Here is an 18,627-nt window from a genome sequence, read left to right on the forward strand (position 1 = left end):
GACAAAGTATTGTTTACAAATGCCCATTCCAACTGACACTCGATCATTTTGCACTTCCTAGATTCTTAAATAGCAACCTTTTCTCCAGTCAAAATCTTTAAATTACATAGGTGTTATATTTAATAACGAAACTGAAAGAAAACCTTTGATCTGAGGCTCAGATGGCATTTGGACAAAACTGATCCAGGTAATGATGATCATAATTATATTGTAATACAAGAACAACTAAAGAAAAAAAATATTTTATTGTCATAAAAGAGAATATAAAAAGTATATGTAGTCTGTCATGTAGTCTGGATGAAATGGGAATAAATCACTTAAGCACATCACATACTATGAAAATGTATACAGGCCTACCATATTTAACATTTAAAGGGTGGTCTGGCATGTCTAAACATTGCATGTATTATTTATTACTAACAATCAAGCATGAAACTAGTAGTATGTCCTACTCAGCTGTGTAATATGATTTATTTACATAAGTAAAAAGAAAAGACAAAAGGCACTTGTCATCTTACAATAAAAAGCCATCAAATGTTTTGCAAAATTATCTCAGTCAGAATTGTCAAGTCAGATGATAAACCTGCATCTGAGTATTAATTGATCACATGCAAAATGTCACTTCTAGAATTGTGTTACAACAATCAGTAACTAGAAAAAAACACATTATAATATACATTTGAGTAAAAAGTGTAAACATTTTAATAAAAAAGCAATGCTGAACCTCAAATATTTCAATTTTAAGTGTACTCTACTTACCAAAAAAAGTATTCTAAAGTTGTAAAGTGCCAGATAAACAAATTGAGCCTCCTCTCCGAGTGGTCAAATCCAATTGACATGTACCTCATTTACTGGGAATGTATTTTTCAGAATTCACAACCACTGCATGTATTACAAACTTAAAAGTTTGAGTTGTGATTCCATTGTAACAAAAGTCCCTTTCACTACTCACCTTAAGCATCTTTTACACTCAAAGTACATGAGCTGTGCTTTATAGACTAATATGTATCACTTTTTGCACTTGATAAGAGAAAGATATCTGCAAAGACCAAATTAATGTGAGTAATGTCTTGAACCACAGTGCAATCACTTGATCTACACTGCTTAAGACTAAAAACATATTCCGGACATAAATGTGTACACAATCGTAACCAACTTTGACCAAATCAAAGTAGTCTTGTTAAATCCATTTAAACTACAATTATTTTTGAGCAACTTTTTGCTAAAGTCATCATTTGAGAATTTGGAGAATGTGATTAAGACTAACTACTCATGTCACTGTATGCATGGTTATAATACAGCCTCTGAAATGCAGAAATATTAAAATTGTATTTAAGGATAACCTCTTGCTCTCCCCTCCAACACTAGAGGGAGACAAATAGCACTACATAAAGTTGGTCAATCAAATAGTAAAATATTTCAATCAGGTACAGGTCTTAGTCTCCAATCCCTCTAGGGGTCACTGCAGACACAGTCGATCTTGTTTCAAAGTGAGGAGGAAGACATGTTTCTGAAGCCAGACGTTAACGTCTCACTGGCCATTCCTGGTTTTACTAGCAACAGCGCTTTGTTGAGGAAGGAGGCGGTCGGCTCAGTTTAAAGGATTCGTTACTGTCTACCTCAGGATTCTCCAGGGGAGGGATCTGTCGACCTGAAATCATTGAGAAAGTAGAACATATTGTATATTGCTGTTTTATATGCAACTACTATTTGTTAGGGTTACATATTATGTAATGGTCGCATTGTTGAAACACAGAATTTACTAGAAACACTTACTGATTTTCTGAAAGAGTTCCTCGACATTAATAGCATTTCTGGCACTAGTCTCGATGAAAATTGCTGCAATTGACTCAGCAAAGTCCTTGGCTTCCTTCATAGGGACTTCCCTGTTGTAGGACAATATAATGAGCTATAGCATTATCAAAATCCCTGTGTAACTAAACTTGCGTCCACACAGATCACTTTCGTGATAATTTTATATTTCTTATTTCAAATTCTTGTATTTCTCAATAGAGAAATACATTTGGGACTATAGTTGAACTCTTGTGCCAAGCTTTGAATCGTCTTTTTTATGTGAACAGAATGACATCACATCCTGAATTCTGGTGCTTGTGTATTGTACTGCAATTCAAGATGGTAAAGCCCTACAGAAGAAACCTCATACCTGATGTCTCCCAGATCATTTTTGTTCCCTGCTATCGCTACAACAATGTCCTCAGGACCATGCTCCTTCAGCTCCTTCACCCATTTCTTCAGTGTCTGGAAAGAGTCCTGCAAGGCAGGGCCAGGCCACAAACAAAAGTGTAAATCTATTAGGTATCTGTTACTTTTGTGGAGATCTGTAATTAGGATTGATTTATGATTTGTTAAAAATGAATCAGCCTTGTCACCTCTTTTCTAAGGAAATAAATATCAATACCAGTTTGGTGATGTCATAGACAATGACAGCAGCAGCTGAACCTCTGTAGTACATTGGGGCCAGTGAGTGAAACTGGTAACAAAGAATAGAACAAAATACACAAACATAAGCAAAACAAGAATATACAAAAAATACAAAAACATACTTCCCAGTTTATAAACAGAAGTGATATTTTCCAATAGCTATATTCAAGTTACTGTTTCTTCTGTCACACATTTTAGCATACACCCTGTGAATCACTGAACAGAACTAGCACTAAAAATAGTAGCTAAGTGAATTCATGTCATGGGGTCACATGAGAAGAGAATGAGAAGTTACTGATTAGACAGGGTGACTAAGAAACCGTGTCCCAGTTTTGTGCTTATTTCAACAAAACTCAAAAGTATTAGAAATAAATATGTGATAATAAGACGTAGGATGAATTATGTGGATGTACACACCCTTTCCTGTCCTGCTGTGTCCCAGATAAGGAATTTGTGAAGTTCATTTCCACATGGCACCGTTTTCGTTAAAAATGATGCCCTGTGTATGACAAAAAGCATACACCAAAACAAATGAGCCTCATAGAGAAAGCAGTGTTTCATCACATTTCTGCAACTTTGTATTGGAAAATCCAGGTTGAGATGTTATACATAAAACATGTATTCCAAGACGGACTGACAGGACACTTTGCTTTGTGTTATCCTCTATGGACATCAGTGGATCTCAAGGCGAGTCATGTGCAGGTATGTTTCATTTGGTTTTCAATTAAATTACTTTGAGCTCCGATAACAAAACAATCTTAATAATAAAAATTTTATGAACTTACCCTATTGTTGGACTTATGTTGTGGCTAAAATGATCTTGAACAAAACGACATACAATACTGGACTTTCCCACTCCTGTATCCTGGGAAACAATATAAATTGATTAGTTCCAATACTCTTAGCATCATACATTGCGCTGAGACAAGGAAGTTGGGTTAAATCTCCTTTTTGCACCCCATAAGATATGTTTACAATACTAAGCCATCTGGGAGTTGAAGACTATACAGTCTACAAATGCACGTCATCGGGCTGCAAAATTGGTCGAAAAACTACCGCAAGAAATATAGAAGCTAACTGGTTACTTCAGGTGATGACGTAATGGCTGGTATTTAATTGTCAGAGTAATTCCACAAATACAAAAATATGCCCCCCTTTTAAATAGAACACAAGAAAACCACAGTCAATGACAAAATAACATACATTTTGACATTGAATATAATCTAGCGGCCTATTTTACCGGCTAGAAAGTTTTTTCATGGGCGAATGGTAGCGGTTTTTTTCCAAGGGGTTGTTATTTTCGACAAAGTGGGATAACATGTAGCTAAATTACATTTCGGTCAGTAAAATATTGTGTACGCTTCCTGGATTAAAACACCTTTGTTACTGTCAAGTATAATATCTGTTCTCTTTTCCATGTTTCAGTGCTGTCGATATAGAACGGACAGCGGACAGATTTTTTTGAGTCAACAAGAAGTACACTTACCCCTAAAAGACAGACTTTAAGTTCCCTTATTGCCATTTTAGAAGCCTACTGCTACTCACATATCTCTTCAATATATTTTCAAAACTTTTGTCTCCACATGCTTACAGCTGAAATATGTTTTTACAAAAGGAGACACCCAAACTCTACGACAGACTGATCATCATTCCAACCATAACGGAAACCAGTTGAAGCCAACCGAATCACTAGTCACGTGGTGTTTCCATCTTTCGCTATGAACATAATTTTTGAACAAATCGCATTGGTAAACAGATAAAAACTGATATAACGTGTCTTTAAAGTGTATTGATTGTAAAGATAGAAGATGCGTGAACATTTACATAGGGTATAATCAGAAGTATTTTCATAAACTTAATAGGCCTAGCTTTTAAATTACACATTGGACAACTATATTTAAGACGCAAACTCAGAGATACAATCTTTATTTTTTTTAAGATTGACACTTAATTTTCACAGCATTATTTCGTCTGCAACAATACAAGCTACAAAAGCCTTTAATAATATGAAAATAATTTTATGAGAAGGAAAGATTATGAGCCACATCTAGCAGTAATCCATTACAATCACTTTAGGTTAATCAACTATATAATTTGGGGTGTCCTATCATCAGATTGCTTTGATTTGCCATATTCAAATGCAGTCCCACACATACAAAGTTCCTCCATTTAGAGCATTAAAATAAAAAATAACATATGGAAAAAACAGCTGAAAATACAGCACATTTCCAATTTTACAATAATATACATGCACAATATGCTGTGCCTTTGTTTTACCCATCACAGAGAAACTGTAATGATGGTAGATGGGTAGCACATTGTAATTGGAAAAGATCATATACTATAGAGTCTGAAATGATTGACTTAAAATCTTGGCTTGTACTCATAACAGACATCACAAGTCATGACCCTATTGCGTTAAGAGATGCAAATGCAATTTGTGTACAGAGTACATAATGCACAGGTCAGTTACCAGGCACGGTCCACCAGTTCTCATGTTTGTACATCTGCAGTTCTCACAAACAAAAGGTTGTGCCAAATATATATATATGGCATGTCATTTCAAATCAACATATTTGCATAATTAGTCCTCCAAATATTCTAGAATACTATGTAAATATATATAATATATAGAGACCCATCATAAATTCTTCATATTTCAAAGAGCATCTGTCCTAGTGGTTCTATTGTGCAACTCGTCCAGTCTTGCAGCTTCAGTTATGGCACAGTGGTTGCATTCCAAACAGGTTGTTCCATTTGAGACTGACTGGGAGAGGGGGTCATTATAGGGGGTGAATAAATTGGTCTAATCTTGTCCTTAAGGTCTAAAAGCAGGATCTTCTAAAACTTAAAAAGGTAGGGTGCCTCCCTCACACTTCCAATACTACCCTTTCCCTTCAGTTCCTCCAGCTCTCACCCTCCCTAACACAAAGGCTTGGCACTAGGGAGCATTCTATTCTGAAGTATGGTCCCTCCTACTTTCTCATGTTGGCCTCAATTCCATTGACGTGTCAGCTATAGGCAATTTCATTATGCACTGGTTATTTACCAAATGCCATGGGTAAATAACAAGTTCATAACTTTGGTCAGTTTTCAACCTTATGTGGAGTTAGCATGCACTGACTTGCCTAATTGTGGACCGATAAAAGACATGTGGCTGTTGACTTCCTAGGGCTTTGAACAGCTGGAAATGTAAAGCAGTATGTATGTAGGCTAAATGGGAACAGAGATGAGCAGACTTCACAGGTTGGTCTCCCTCCTATCTTTACTTGGCGAAGGTTTAGCGGCATCCTTGCAGGGCTTGCCATTGGTGGAGGCAGGTTGTTCTGCAACGGTTGTCACAGGAGCCATGGAGCGCTTGGTCTGCTCCTCATTCCTGGCCTCTGGGCTGGGCTGTGTGGGTGGAGCCTGCTCCGAGGGAGGCGGGACCGTCAGTTCCTGCTGCAGCTTGTGGCTCTGCAGGAGACGGAGCTGGACACGCAGCTCCAAGATGGCTTCCTGCTCCTCGTGGATAGCCTGATTCAGGTGGGTGTTCTTGTTCTGCAGGTCAACCAATCACAACATTAGCAGGTTAGAACTCTTACTGTCACCAACCATATTCCAACACCTCAAAAATAATACAAACAACGCATGTCTCCCCTCAAAAAAGGGGCAAAAGTAATAGAAAAACCTTATACTATAAGTCTGTCTCTCACCTCCAGTTCTTCATTCTGCTTTTGTAGGTCTTCGAGGATCAGCTGCAGCTCTTCTTCATCCTCACTCTCGCTCTCGCTGTCTGAGGAGTACTCCTCGGTCTCACTGCGGCCTTGCTGCCGACTGGAGAAAACACACACCCAGCGTAGTGGTAAATCAAACGGTAACTGGGTCATTACCCCAAGTGAATTTTCATCCTATAATGTCTATTTTTGAGCACTTTTACCTCTGTATGTCAGCAATTTCAGCCCGCAGCCTCTCAATCTCCTCCTTCTCAGTGGCTATCTGCCGGCGCAGCACCTGCTCTAGAGAGATCAGCTCCTCTTGCTCTGTCAGGATCTCATTCTCCTGCACAGGGGGGCGGGAGGAAAAGTGGAACAATAGGGGGAACATTGTAGAATGTAAGGGGACATCCATACTTGTATTGTACTGTTCCCATATTTGTATTAGCCCTTTTATAAACACCACAGTCTCACAATGCAGGTGTGCCTGTGCGTGAGTCTTACCTGTGCTAGCAGGATGTTGACCACCTCTTCCTCATTCTCAGTCATTTCCTCTTTGGAAACGTCCTCTTTGGAGAGGCTTGCTATCTCCTGAGCGATCTTACTCTCACACTCCTGACAGGTCACAGGGGAGGGAGGAATGGAGGAATTACATTATGCAGGCATATCACAAGAGATATACTGGATTGTGGCTAGTAAAAACATTTTTTTGTAATTACTGTAGCAAGTTTTTATGACACAGAACCTACAGTTCCATGACCATTAAAGAGGTATGTGTTTTACTAGCCTGCCGTTTGGCTTCTCTCAGTTTGCGTTTGAGAGCAGTGAGGATGCGCTGCACCTCCCACAGTCTCTCCTCTTTAGACAGGTCTTTCACCCCTGCCTGGAGGTCCCTGTGCAAGCAGTTCAGCAGGAACTCCTGGGGAACATCACACATATACGTCACACAAATGCAAGACCAGTATTCAATAACATCTCATCAGTTCTGTGCTTGCTAGCTAGCTAGCTAGCAGCAGTGGTCGAATACTGCGGCGTCCCTGTGCTTAGTGAATGGCAAAGCTGAATGGGGCTAAACTGGGAGGGCAGAAGGGAGGAGTCCACCCACCTGTCTGCGTATCTCCTCCTTGATGCTCTCCTGGGTCTCAGGCAGCGCCGGCATGGCGGCCATGTTGGACCAGCGCAGGGGGCGCACCACAGGCTTCAGCACCACTTCTCCAAACAGCTCCCTCACGTGCGTGAAGAACACGTAGAGAACCCGGTTCCCGATCTAAATCAGGATGGGAACGGGGGGAGGGAGGGGATGGGGTGTGCGGAAAGTCATTCGTCTACATGGCTGTCTGTGGGATGATGGATGCTGTGCTACCGCTGGATCATCGAAAGTGGAACAGCCACAGAAGCAGTTCTCCTGAGAATAAATTAGCTGCTTGGAAGTAGGGCATGCTTTCTCCACCCCCCCCCCCCATTTTGTTTTTTAAATAACCGTCTTCCTGTCTGACAAAAAGCAAGGAATTGTTTCAATGGGCTGAATGTATAATATGTTTACAACTACTTCTTTTATAGGTATTATTTGCCCAAATCCCTCTAACCAGTAACTTTTGAAACCCCTTCTATTCTCTCCTCTTCTCACACTCATGCTCCTGTCCCTCTTCATCTCTGACCTGAACGGTGGGGTTGAGGACTATGGAGATGTTCTGGATGTTCATCTTGGTGTCAGCCTCCCTGGCGATGACATGGTCCATGTGGGTGACCAGCCAGGACAGAATGAGCCTGCAGCCAGGGGACATTTCTGTCAGCAGCCGCTGGAACTCGGTGACCTTCTCCGCCTCGCCCTGTCTACTGCAGGCGTCCTCAAAGCGCTGGGCCAGCTCTCGGCCCAGCAGGTTCTCCGGCAGCTCACGGAGGTACTGCTTCAGCAGGCTGGCCACCGTGTGGGGGTCGTACTCTTCCAGACAAGGACACTCCTCGCGGTCGTAGGCGGCTTTCAACTCGTCCACCTTGGACTTCATACCTGGGAGGAAGGAGGGGACAGGGAGGTGTGGGCATAATAAGTTGGAAGTCAAAATGCTGTTATGGATATTTAATGTAAGGAGAGATATTAACAGAAGATATTGTACATATTGTATGTTGCTGTGACTAACATTGCCACACTGCATTAACGGGAAGATATATGTCAATACATTTAACAACTCTGCAGACGTAACAAAACATTTCACGCATTAATGTGGTCAACAAAAGTCAAGTCCTCAAAATGATAACAGTCTCACCAAGGTTCAAATCTGAAGGAACTCCTACCTGACACGCGGTAGATCCCCTCGCACTTCATGCCGTAGCTCTCTATGTAGTCTATGCACTCTCTGAAAACGGCTGGCAGCTGGAGGCCATCGTAGAGGGCTGTTCTTTTCACAGCCTCTGCAAGAGGGGCCCCGAAGATGGGCCTGAGGGTGGGGGTCTCCACGGGCACCGGCTCGGCCTCTGCGGTGGGCTTTTTCTTCTTCTTCTTCTCTTTCCACTGTTTGACCACGTCTGCAGCCGTCAGGTCTTTGGACTTCTTGTCCTTGGCCTTGTCCTCCTTGGGGCCCTTCTCCTTCTCCTTCACCTTGAAGTCTTTCTCCTTCTTCTTGGAGAAGCTGGGCTTCTTGAACACGTGGATGCCCTTGGATCGCTTCATCTTGGACGGGCTCTCCGCTTCGTCTGCCGAGCTGTCCTCCTGGAAGGCGGCGTAGCCCTCCGCTGAATGACGGAGCAGAGGCAAAAGGAGAGGGAAAAGACGAGAGGGTGAGAGTTACGGTAAACCCCTTAATCCCCTCTTTCTCTCTCTGCTACCACACACCCCTCGATCACCATGTTTTGAGACAGACGCGAGAAGAGAGGACAGAACAGGAGGGGGAGAATGGGGACTGAAAAAGAGGTCAGCCACCAATTTAGCACAATTCCCACTGCATCTTGCCAGTTTCCTTTCCTGAACAAGCTTTAGAATTGTGATTCGGTGCTTCCTCTGAGCAAAATGCAACCAACTAGAGTCAACCTGCATTAAAGCTCCGCTCACAGTTTGTTGTCTCCTTTAATCAGTGCCACTATAGTATGTATTCCCAAGTATAAACACTCTTTATCAACTTGTGGCCCAAGACACACCTTCACCAGGTATTGGGTGTGCCCTCAAACTGTCTTTCTCTTCCTTTCTCTCACTGTGCCCTGGGATGGCTACATTTAACTGCAGGATAACAACAACAAAAAAGATACAGTCATGTGGAAAAATGTATCTAATGCTCTAGTAACATTTAAAAAGATTGAGAAAGGTTAACACTCTCAAATGGTTTGACCCAAAACTAGGTCTGGTACAGGCAAACTGGTGAGGCAAACTTATTCTCAGACACATAAGATCTGACACGTCTTTGTAGTTTTAAACTACACACCATGTACATTTTAGAATGTAAAGAAGCTTTCATACTTCTCTTTTCTTTTTTCTTAAACTTGTTCTTCTTCTTGCTGTGTTCCTTGTCGTCGTCTGAGACGGCATCAGGGGGCTCGTGGTGGTGTCCATCGTGGGGGGGTGACGGTTCGCCCGTGCGGTAGAGACCAGGGAACTTGGTGGGGCTGATCTCTTCAGAGCTCGGGGTGCGGGCCACACCCCCTGGGTGCTCTGCCCTGCGCTGCTCCGCAGGACTGCTGCTGGGGGGCAGGAAGCACTCCGTCATGGCTGCACTGCCCTGGTCAGTACTCTGGCCTCAGACACCTTTCCACTCCATCACACCTGCAGGGGGCAGCTGTCTTAGTTAGTAACGCCACGGTATTGTCTTTGCCTCGTTAACCACCTGTTAAGGTTGAACTTCCTTATAGCACCTCTTAGATTCATTCGATGAGTCCCTTAAACTTAATTTGACACCACAGGAGTCGAATACTAATTCAAAGTTTGTTTATTACTAATTCTGGTTTATGATGCAACTTATTTTTCTTATGAAAGAACAACTTTTACAACCGCTGCAGAAACAAAGTATACCCACCAGATGGGGCTCTATTGTAGAAAAGGTATATTTTGGATTAAATTAAAAGGTATATTTTGGATTATGCCAAACCCACACAAACCCATAGCCTTCCAACAGAAGGCAATGTCACACCCCTATCTATCCACTGTTATGCCAATACGATGGCATTCTACGAAGGTCAAACAAATGAAGTCACTCGTATTGGTACTGTAAAAATGCTTGGATCCCTTGCTGTGTAGTACTAGACCCTTGTATGGTGAAGCTTTGACAAGTTCCTTTCTCAGATTAACCAGGTAGGCCTACCTATAGCAGCACTATTAAAAATCTAAGTAGCACTGAATATCAGAGCTTGTCTAATAAATAATGGGTCCCATTATCTGCCAAACATCTTTCTCATGTCATGATATTGCTTAAGCAGGGAACCTTGACATGCGCCCCATTCAAACACTACCAAAGTCGACGACATACAGTAAAAGATAACTGGAGCTAACATTTTTAAAGACAGTAAATTATAATCGTTTAACAAATCAAACTATGGAGATTACAGACCAAGAAAACTAGCTAGCAAAAGAAAAGCCTGTCATCTAACCATCCTGGTTGTGGAGGATTATCCTTTCAAAACTGGCTTGACTTCTGGAATACCGATTCAACAGAGATAAACGGGCAGTAATGGTAGCTAAGCATTTTCTAACCTGCCTTTTTCCAGCCAGAGCACCACCTGTAAGCTAACTAGCATTATTAATGACTCTGATTACATTTAACGAAGGCCTATATGCTAGTTTTGCTAGCTAGTAGTACAGTAACCAGTTTACTGTGCTCAAGTAAGCCATGTAGCTAGCTTGCTAACGTCACAGCAAAGCTATTCTCTTATTCTGTCCACTCAACGAACCATTAAGATCATATAAGTAAATCAACACATATTAACCATGTTACACATTTGTAGTGAGGTTAACTCAGAAGAAAATATGAGGAAGTTTAGAAACTAACCTTCCGGACAATTTTGAGCTGAGCTTCCTGCTGCCCGTTTGTATACCAAATAAACCGACGTGAGTCTGCGCTGTATGACCAGATGCATGTTAGGAATTGTAGTTTAATGGCTAGAGGAGAAACTACAACCTTTTTTCTACTGAACTGGCTCAGTCTATTCCAAGGCTCGCAGCTGCTCTTTGCTGAAATTAGGTCACGTAAATGAATATCATAAAAAGACTCATTGTCTTTCTGGGACATTTGTCTTCACTAACTGCTTGCCAACTGGGCACAGCATCAGTGATAAGCACCCTACCGCCTTTGAAAACCTGTTGGCACTACAGAGGAGTTTTGTAGCACTAAAGGATTGGCAACAGTTAACACTCTTTTTCCCTCATTTGCAGAAGATGCTTTGCTTGCACTGGGACACCTGTGAACTATAATGACACCTTTGTTTCCCCAGGAAATTATGCACTTCCTGACTGTGTGAAACTAAGGTAAGATTGCATGGGGAGTGAACAGGAATGAAGGCTGTTGTAGCAAATTACTGTTTTCCCATGCTGCAATTTCTGCATTATAAATAGTGACAAAACAATAAAGACAATTTCATTTGTTGTTTTTTGATTCTTGAACTACAAACCAAAGACAATTTCACCAACATTTTCTTTATTTGGTGTGCAATGGGGATTCAGTGGATCATTACTGTAAAAAATACATTATTTATACACCTCTAGTTAAAAAACAACAACAACAACAACACTATTGAGAACATATCTAAAATATACAGTGAAAATATCAGCAGAATAAAAAACTTTTTTGAAAAGGGGTGGGAAATATCTTACAACCTAGATCAGGCATGTGAACACATTATCGGTGACAGATTCCTATGCCCGCAGTCCTCGCTCTGGTCAAGTCTTGACATGTGGTGCCAGCATGTGCCCACACTTCAGAAGAGACAGTTCATGCACTTCACAGCCTTGCTGCCATAGTCCAGACACTCTGGGCCAATACACTGACAGCAGGCGTTATGAAACCAGCGGTATTTCGATCCTCCCATTGACTCGCAGTATATTTTACACTGCCGGATGGACAAGCAATCATCGAAGTAGACCACTGTACACATGTTGTCTAAGAGAAAAGAGATGGAGATAAGGGAGATCTTAAGTCAGTAAGCCAATAAACACATCTTCAAAACATAGTAAAGGTTGCCTGCTAAAAGCGCGATACGTGAACCTCCCATGTTTTGTTGAGTTCTTTTTACAGCCATAAAAAATGAAGTTAGTGTGACCATATGTTTTTGGTGGATCTAATGAGTTAACGGTTCAGTTCTGTGGGAACACTCTCTCAAGAGTGTCTTTTTATAGTAAATAAGCCTGGGTCAGAGGTTCAGAGCCAAACTGGCCACAGAAGAATGAGAAGGGAGGATGAGGCAGAGAACCACCTCAGTCCATTCTTTTTATGTAGGACATTTTGTTCTAGTAAAAAGATCTGTTACTAACAGGGTGGTACAAGTATAATTTACAAGTGTAAACAACTAGGATGTTGTTGCTTTACATGTTATTTTCCTTTACAGTGGACCTGCCACAAGTGTTTACACTACCTTGAGTGTCATAGCTTGCATGAATGCTGTTGCCAGGCAGAGATACATTTTGGTGCTGGTCATCAAGTGTCTCTAGAAAAGAGACCAGGTTTTCATGGTGAGAGAGTTCCTCTGCGACGGGGAAGGACACCACCATCATGTTGATTGGAGCCTCTCCTTCTGTAAGAGCTCGGAACAGTGAGGGGATTGGTCGGTGTAGCTCCTCCACTGTGCTCTTGGAGGTGGCGGGAGTGTCACTGTAGTTCTTTGGATTACACATGCCTGACAGACAGGTACAGACAATGGCAGAGAGATTGAGTGATTATATTTGATAAGAAACATGCAAAAAGGTTTCAAAGATCACAGTCTTATCTTAATTTAATCCTACTACTTTAATTTCCAAATACAGCAGTAATCGCTTCACAAGTCATTGCCTCCTCAGAATTGATTTGACCTTAACTTATAAATAAACACAAAGTGAATTGGACCTAATTGGTAAATTATGTTATGAAGAGAGGAGTTGGACAGAGAAATTGGAGTTCAAACCAATATTAAAAGCAAAGCCAAAACAGATGTTTTCAATAAGGGATACACATGGGTCCACCGTCCCTCATTCCCTCCCCTTTTCTAATACAAACTGTACTTTTGTGACCATTTCTGCACATCAAAGCAGGTGCTGTTGGCACCAAATACATGCTTTGCATGGAAACTTGGTCATATGACAGTCATAAAATAACATACAAAAGAGAAATATATACTGGCTAGTGGCTGCAATCTATTCTAGATATGTTGTAAAGGCCTATCCTTGTGGGATAGTCCATGGACAAAACATCTGTATAACAGTGGTCTCTCTGCTCTTACATAGCCACATGCTTTCATTTGTCATTCACATAAAAGATTAATAAAAGATTGGTTGTCAACACCTACAGCAACATCTGTCTTTCAAAACAGGCTAACACATCTCTCCTGAAAGCACAGGGAGGAGAGACAGACTATCCAGTTTGAACTTAATGGCATACCTGATCATACAATAATATTCTGATCATTCTATAATCGGCTGAATTTTTTTTCTTATGAGACACCACCCCCTCCACTGTTCCTCGGTTAACAAGAAAGGTCAAAGTTCACTTGAGAAAGGTTAACCCTGTTTCTCTCGACTGACTCTTGAAACCTTTGATGCTCTGAACCTCCTCTGGACTTCCTGTCCATGTGGTGGGCCCTAAATTGAGACTTTATTCCCTTCATTTCTTGAAGTCTAATAGAGTCCTCCCTTCACCTCTCCTCATACCAGGCTGTGAGAGGAATCATTTCTCATTCCAGTGGGCCCTTTTGTGTCTGGTTTCACTCACCTCACACTCACCTCATATCAGAACTACACCACTAAAAAGACTAATGCTTTCTAAAAACATGCCAAAATAGACAAGAGCACTATTAAAACACATACAAGTACCAAGACACACCAAGTACTGTGTCTACTATACACACACATTTGACATAAAATATAGTCCATAACCTAGGTTTCATGAGCAACATCTTGGCTGATTTAGAGGGCATCCAAATATAAGATATATCAAATTGAATTAATGGGATATAGCACTCACCCACACAGTCACAACACTCCTCCCATAGGGTCCCCAGACACAGCATGCACTCTTTACAGCAGGAACAGTTCCCATCAGAGGGACGACACTGACACAGCTCCTGTTGCACACAAACACACAGGCATCAGCAACATTACTTCAAAAGTGCTAAGAAGAACACATATCCTTTGTACAAGGTACCTGTGAACAGGGAGAACACACAGGTAAATAAAAAAATGGTACAGATTTGGCTCTGACAGCCACATGGTTTGAGTAGAGAATAACAGATTCCAGAACAGAAGACATCAACACTAACACACAAGAAACATTCAATTAAAAAGGCAGTTCAACAGCAGGTTTTTCTTCCGGACATCAACTCCATCAGACAGGAACAATTACAGGTCAGTGCAACTGCACAGTAACGTGGCATGTACAATGTGGTATCATAGAATGTAAGCGCGTGTCATACAGCCGCAATAATAACTTCTTGGTTGTGTATTGGTTGTGGTGAATCAACATGAGTTTATATGGACGTACCTGTTCTGGCATGTCTAAAGAACAGTAATACAAACACAAACAACAGATTTCCCACAACTATTGCACTGTAATTGATGCTTTCAAATATTACAGTAAGGTGCACTGTCTGAATAGAGATAAAGAGAATGTCTGTGTGTGTGTTCTTGCTAAGCAAGGGGATATAGTTTCACATCTTTATTACAAGGAAAGTTTGGGACAAGATAGAAAGCATTAAGCAGAGTTCCTTTTGATCAAAGTGTATCAAAAGTGTACTACACTACAAAGTGTAGTAATTGTAAACAAAAAATGTTTCCATGTCTATGTTTACCCTTACACAAGCAAAATGAAGACCAAACAAAGAAACACTCATAAGCATGTACATTCGTTCAACAAATATCAACAACATGTTGGCATGGATACTACCGAACCTGTGGGCAAGGACTAATGGTGATTTAGACTGGCATAGTGTTCCTCTGTTTCTAGCACTTCTCCTGACACAGAACACAGAGCACATTCCACAAAGTCAAGGTCACTGCAATGAAGGAGGGGCGGAAGAGGAAGAGAGAGAGACAGAGAGAGAGAGAGAGAGAGAGAGAGAGAGAGAGAGACAGAGAGAGAGCTGTGAGAAGAAAACACCTGGTGCACAGAACATGGCTGCTCCCCCCACAACAGGCTCTCTCAGTCTCTCTCTTTTGTTTGCTTTCATTCCCTCGATCTTGTTCCTTCTCTCCTAACCCGATAACTTGTTGTTCGTTCTTTACCTCTTTTGATTTTTTCTCTTTCTCAATCCCTCCTCTTTCCCCTTACGTTCTCTGAGAAACCATCTCTGAAGCATAAACAGAATGCAGTTGCAAAGGACGGCCTCTGACTCAACGCATATCATTTCACAACCACATAGAGAGCTCTCTCTACCTCCCAGCATGCTTGATCTGATGATAGGGCTATGGGTTTGTTATGGTTACTCTTCATGAAGAATGTCTTCCTGTATCTCCAGTAAACAGTAAATGGAGACTGCTTAGAAAATGAAGCTTGTAACAAAAGACGGAGGCAGCTTAGAACCTTAGTTACTGTAACTAAACATGACCTGACCTGGTTGACTAAACACCACTCAGTACTGTAGCAATGAGTGGTTGATCCAGAATCCCGCACTTCCATCTTGAGAATGAAGAAGATGGGGTGAAGGCGAAAGTGTGTTCAGACACAGAACGTGTGCTGCCTTGTCCTGCAAAGCACTCATGTGTTACTTTGAAATTGCTGCCCCACCCTACTAACGGCTGGGTTTGGACAAAGCTGGCTGCAAGCTACCCTGAAGCAGCCCTAGAACTCACTGTGTGTGTGTGTCTGACTGCACACTTCCAGGCTCCAGGGCAGTATGTTATCCCCCCCTCTACACACACACCTCCTTCTGACCCTACCGTTCCCTGTCTCCCCTAGCCCCCTCCGCCCCTTCCGTCTCCCCCCTAGGGGGCTTTGGGAATTCAGACAAATGACTTTGGATGGAAGCAAAGACTGATAGAGCATCAGACATATCCCACTAATCACCAGCAGCATGCAGCTTCCACAGGGGGAGGAGGTCGTTTTCTCTTTCACTCCACACTGCCAAATCTGACAGCAAGTTAGCATGTTAGCATTTTGAAGGTTCAGGGAACTAAGTCTGCTGGAAAGGTTGTCCTGTCAGTATCAATTTGAGCAGTAATCTGGTTATGAATCTAGGGTGTTACAAAAATACCGGACAACAAGATTTAATTATGCCAGAGAATAAAGAGGCACCAAAAGAACACTTTGTAAAGCATTGCCATATTCTATTTAGGGGGCCTGAGCACAAAAATAAATGAATGATAAATAACACAGTAAACTTTGACACTACAGTGCGAGAGCACACTCCTCAAACACCACAAGCGAGTGTTGGACACTAATGAACCCTTTTGTCAGACAGAAAGTGAGGTCAGACGGATTAGGAGGAACTGGTCACTGAGGTTAACAGTGCAACATAAAGAAATAGTGGGCTGGGCAGTCCCACTAAATACAGACTGGCTCAAAGCAGACCAACCGCCAAAGGCTGACAAGAGCTCTGAAGGAGAGAGAGATAATACAGAGAAAAAGAGAGAGGGGGAGCGAGCTAGCGAGGGAGAAAAAAAAGAAAGAGAAAGACGGAGAGAAGAGAAAGACAGAACAAAAAAGAGACAGAGAGAAGAGACAAAGAGAGAGCACAGAGAACACAATGCTAACATATTAGCAAATAATCACAGGGAAGTTGTGGGATCAAACACAAAACTCAAGCTCAAATATGGAATCTATCTTATGTCATTTTATAGCTCTGACTATACGTATGTCATGTCAACATTAGTTGGAACGTTTGTTAAGTTATTTCAATGGATGAGTTATTTAGTGAACCAGTCAAACAGCCAAAAAAAACAGACAAGATGAATAGTCTTCTACTACCATCAGCGACCTGTTCTGGGAACGTTTTCAGGATTTTGTTCAGCTTATTGAAGGAATGCATCTGCATTCCTTTTCACAGTCACATTTCTTCTTCATTCCTTCAGTTGGAAAACAACAGTCACCATTTTCATAGAACAGGAATGTTTCATTTCACTCTTGCAATGAAGAAAAGCAGCCTCCATATTATTTCAGCATACAAATGTATAAGGAAAACCTTCACGTTGTGTACGTAACCAGAATAAAAACATATGAATCTACGTTTTCAATAATTATACTAGTGATGCATTTGAGTACAGTTTTGGGATCAATCACACAAGCAGTGCTCATCTAACAGTAATGAGTTCCTGGGCTTAAAGCGAGGGTTTCAGTCACTCTTACCTGTATGAGGCACTTGCTAACATCGCTGGCACAGAGTGCTTTGTTACAGGCCATGCTCAGAGACATTCCCGACAAGAGAAAGAGAAGTGCAGCCGTGGCTGGAATCATCAGCTGACCCGGCCTCATCCTGGGGGCTCAACAGCAAGTCACTGTCCACCTGGATCAACACACAGCAGCAACCATGTCAGAGTGGGTGGCACAGAACAGTGTTCATACGTTTAAGATATTCTAACTCGATTCTAAATGTAGTCAAATTAGTATTTAATTATTGCATTTATTGCATTCCTCCGTTTTAGGGTATTGTGACCACTAACCAGTATGTTTAGACTGCAACAAGTGAACATTTTAAACATCTGGCAACATCAGCTTTAATCTTTAACTTGAATGCAAGGAAACTACTCATCATGGTGAGATGCTTCTTCAAGATTGCCATAGAAAATATTTTTTTATTTCTATTTTAAATAATGAGATGCTTGAGAGAAAACCATTTTAGACAGTTATTTTAAACTTTTCGTTTGTATTAATAGGCTACATTTGTTCTTATTGCTCGATACATTTAACTCGCATGCACAACAAATCGTGAGCAGACACTGATTCGTGCCAGAATATCAATCATAAGACATGAAAAACTTACCAAAAGTAAGTTAAGAAGGTCCTGGACTTTTCCTTTGACTGGTGGTTTTATTCACTTTGAACCCGTCCACTTTCCAGGATGGAATTATGCCGCTAATGTGTCCAGAGGGCGTCAGTTTCTCCGCAACACAAAGCGACAGGCAGTCGGGCGCCTTAAAGACACACAGCCCATTTTGAAATCCAAGAGTTGCAAAAGAGCCCAAGCCAGGTGAGATGAGAAATATGTTGCGGCCGAGATAACAGAATGCTAAATTGTAGGCAAACACACTGTGTCTTCATACACGCCAAATGTGTAAAGAACATACGTTAAAGTTATACAGTGGGCACGTTAAATCCATGGGACCTTGTGAGTTAGCCACTCTTTGCATTGTTTGACTCTCGTCTTGCAGCCATAAAACCCCCATTATAAAATT

General features: G+C 41.5%; 3 protein-coding genes across 3 annotated transcripts; all 3 read right to left on the bottom strand.

Annotated features, from left to right (window-relative positions):
• Positions 1–1,319: 1,319 nt before the first annotated feature.
• On the bottom strand, positions 1,320–4,083 carry rab31 (RAB31, member RAS oncogene family). The gene is made up of 7 exons (XM_067253345.1): positions 3,929–4,083; positions 3,228–3,307; positions 2,860–2,941; positions 2,420–2,491; positions 2,165–2,271; positions 1,777–1,886; positions 1,320–1,651 (listed from the first exon to the last, which is right to left on the bottom strand). Exons 1-7 carry the CDS (start codon positions 3,962–3,964, stop codon positions 1,554–1,556), a joined length of 585 nt encoding a protein of 194 aa, XP_067109446.1. The 5' UTR covers positions 3,965–4,083; the 3' UTR covers positions 1,320–1,553.
• Positions 4,084–4,358: 275 nt separating this feature from the next.
• On the bottom strand, positions 4,359–11,156 carry ralbp1 (ralA binding protein 1). The gene is made up of 10 exons (XM_067253829.1): positions 11,108–11,156; positions 9,586–9,888; positions 8,430–8,867; positions 7,796–8,145; positions 7,243–7,404; positions 6,925–7,056; positions 6,642–6,752; positions 6,362–6,483; positions 6,138–6,258; positions 4,359–5,982 (listed from the first exon to the last, which is right to left on the bottom strand). Exons 2-10 carry the CDS (start codon positions 9,830–9,832, stop codon positions 5,683–5,685), a joined length of 1,983 nt encoding a protein of 660 aa, XP_067109930.1. The 5' UTR covers positions 9,833–9,888; positions 11,108–11,156; the 3' UTR covers positions 4,359–5,682.
• Positions 11,157–11,888: 732 nt separating this feature from the next.
• twsg1a (twisted gastrulation BMP signaling modulator 1a) lies at positions 11,889–18,330 on the bottom strand. The gene is made up of 5 exons (XM_067253555.1): positions 18,218–18,330; positions 17,582–17,739; positions 14,267–14,366; positions 12,687–12,947; positions 11,889–12,214 (listed from the first exon to the last, which is right to left on the bottom strand). Exons 2-5 carry the CDS (start codon positions 17,705–17,707, stop codon positions 12,033–12,035), a joined length of 669 nt encoding a protein of 222 aa, XP_067109656.1. The 5' UTR covers positions 17,708–17,739; positions 18,218–18,330; the 3' UTR covers positions 11,889–12,032.
• Positions 18,331–18,627: the final 297 nt, after the last annotated feature.

The sequence above is a fragment of the Osmerus mordax genome, chromosome 16, assembly GCF_038355195.1.
Source record: "Osmerus mordax isolate fOsmMor3 chromosome 16, fOsmMor3.pri, whole genome shotgun sequence".
NCBI lineage: Eukaryota > Metazoa > Chordata > Actinopteri > Osmeriformes > Osmeridae > Osmerus > Osmerus mordax.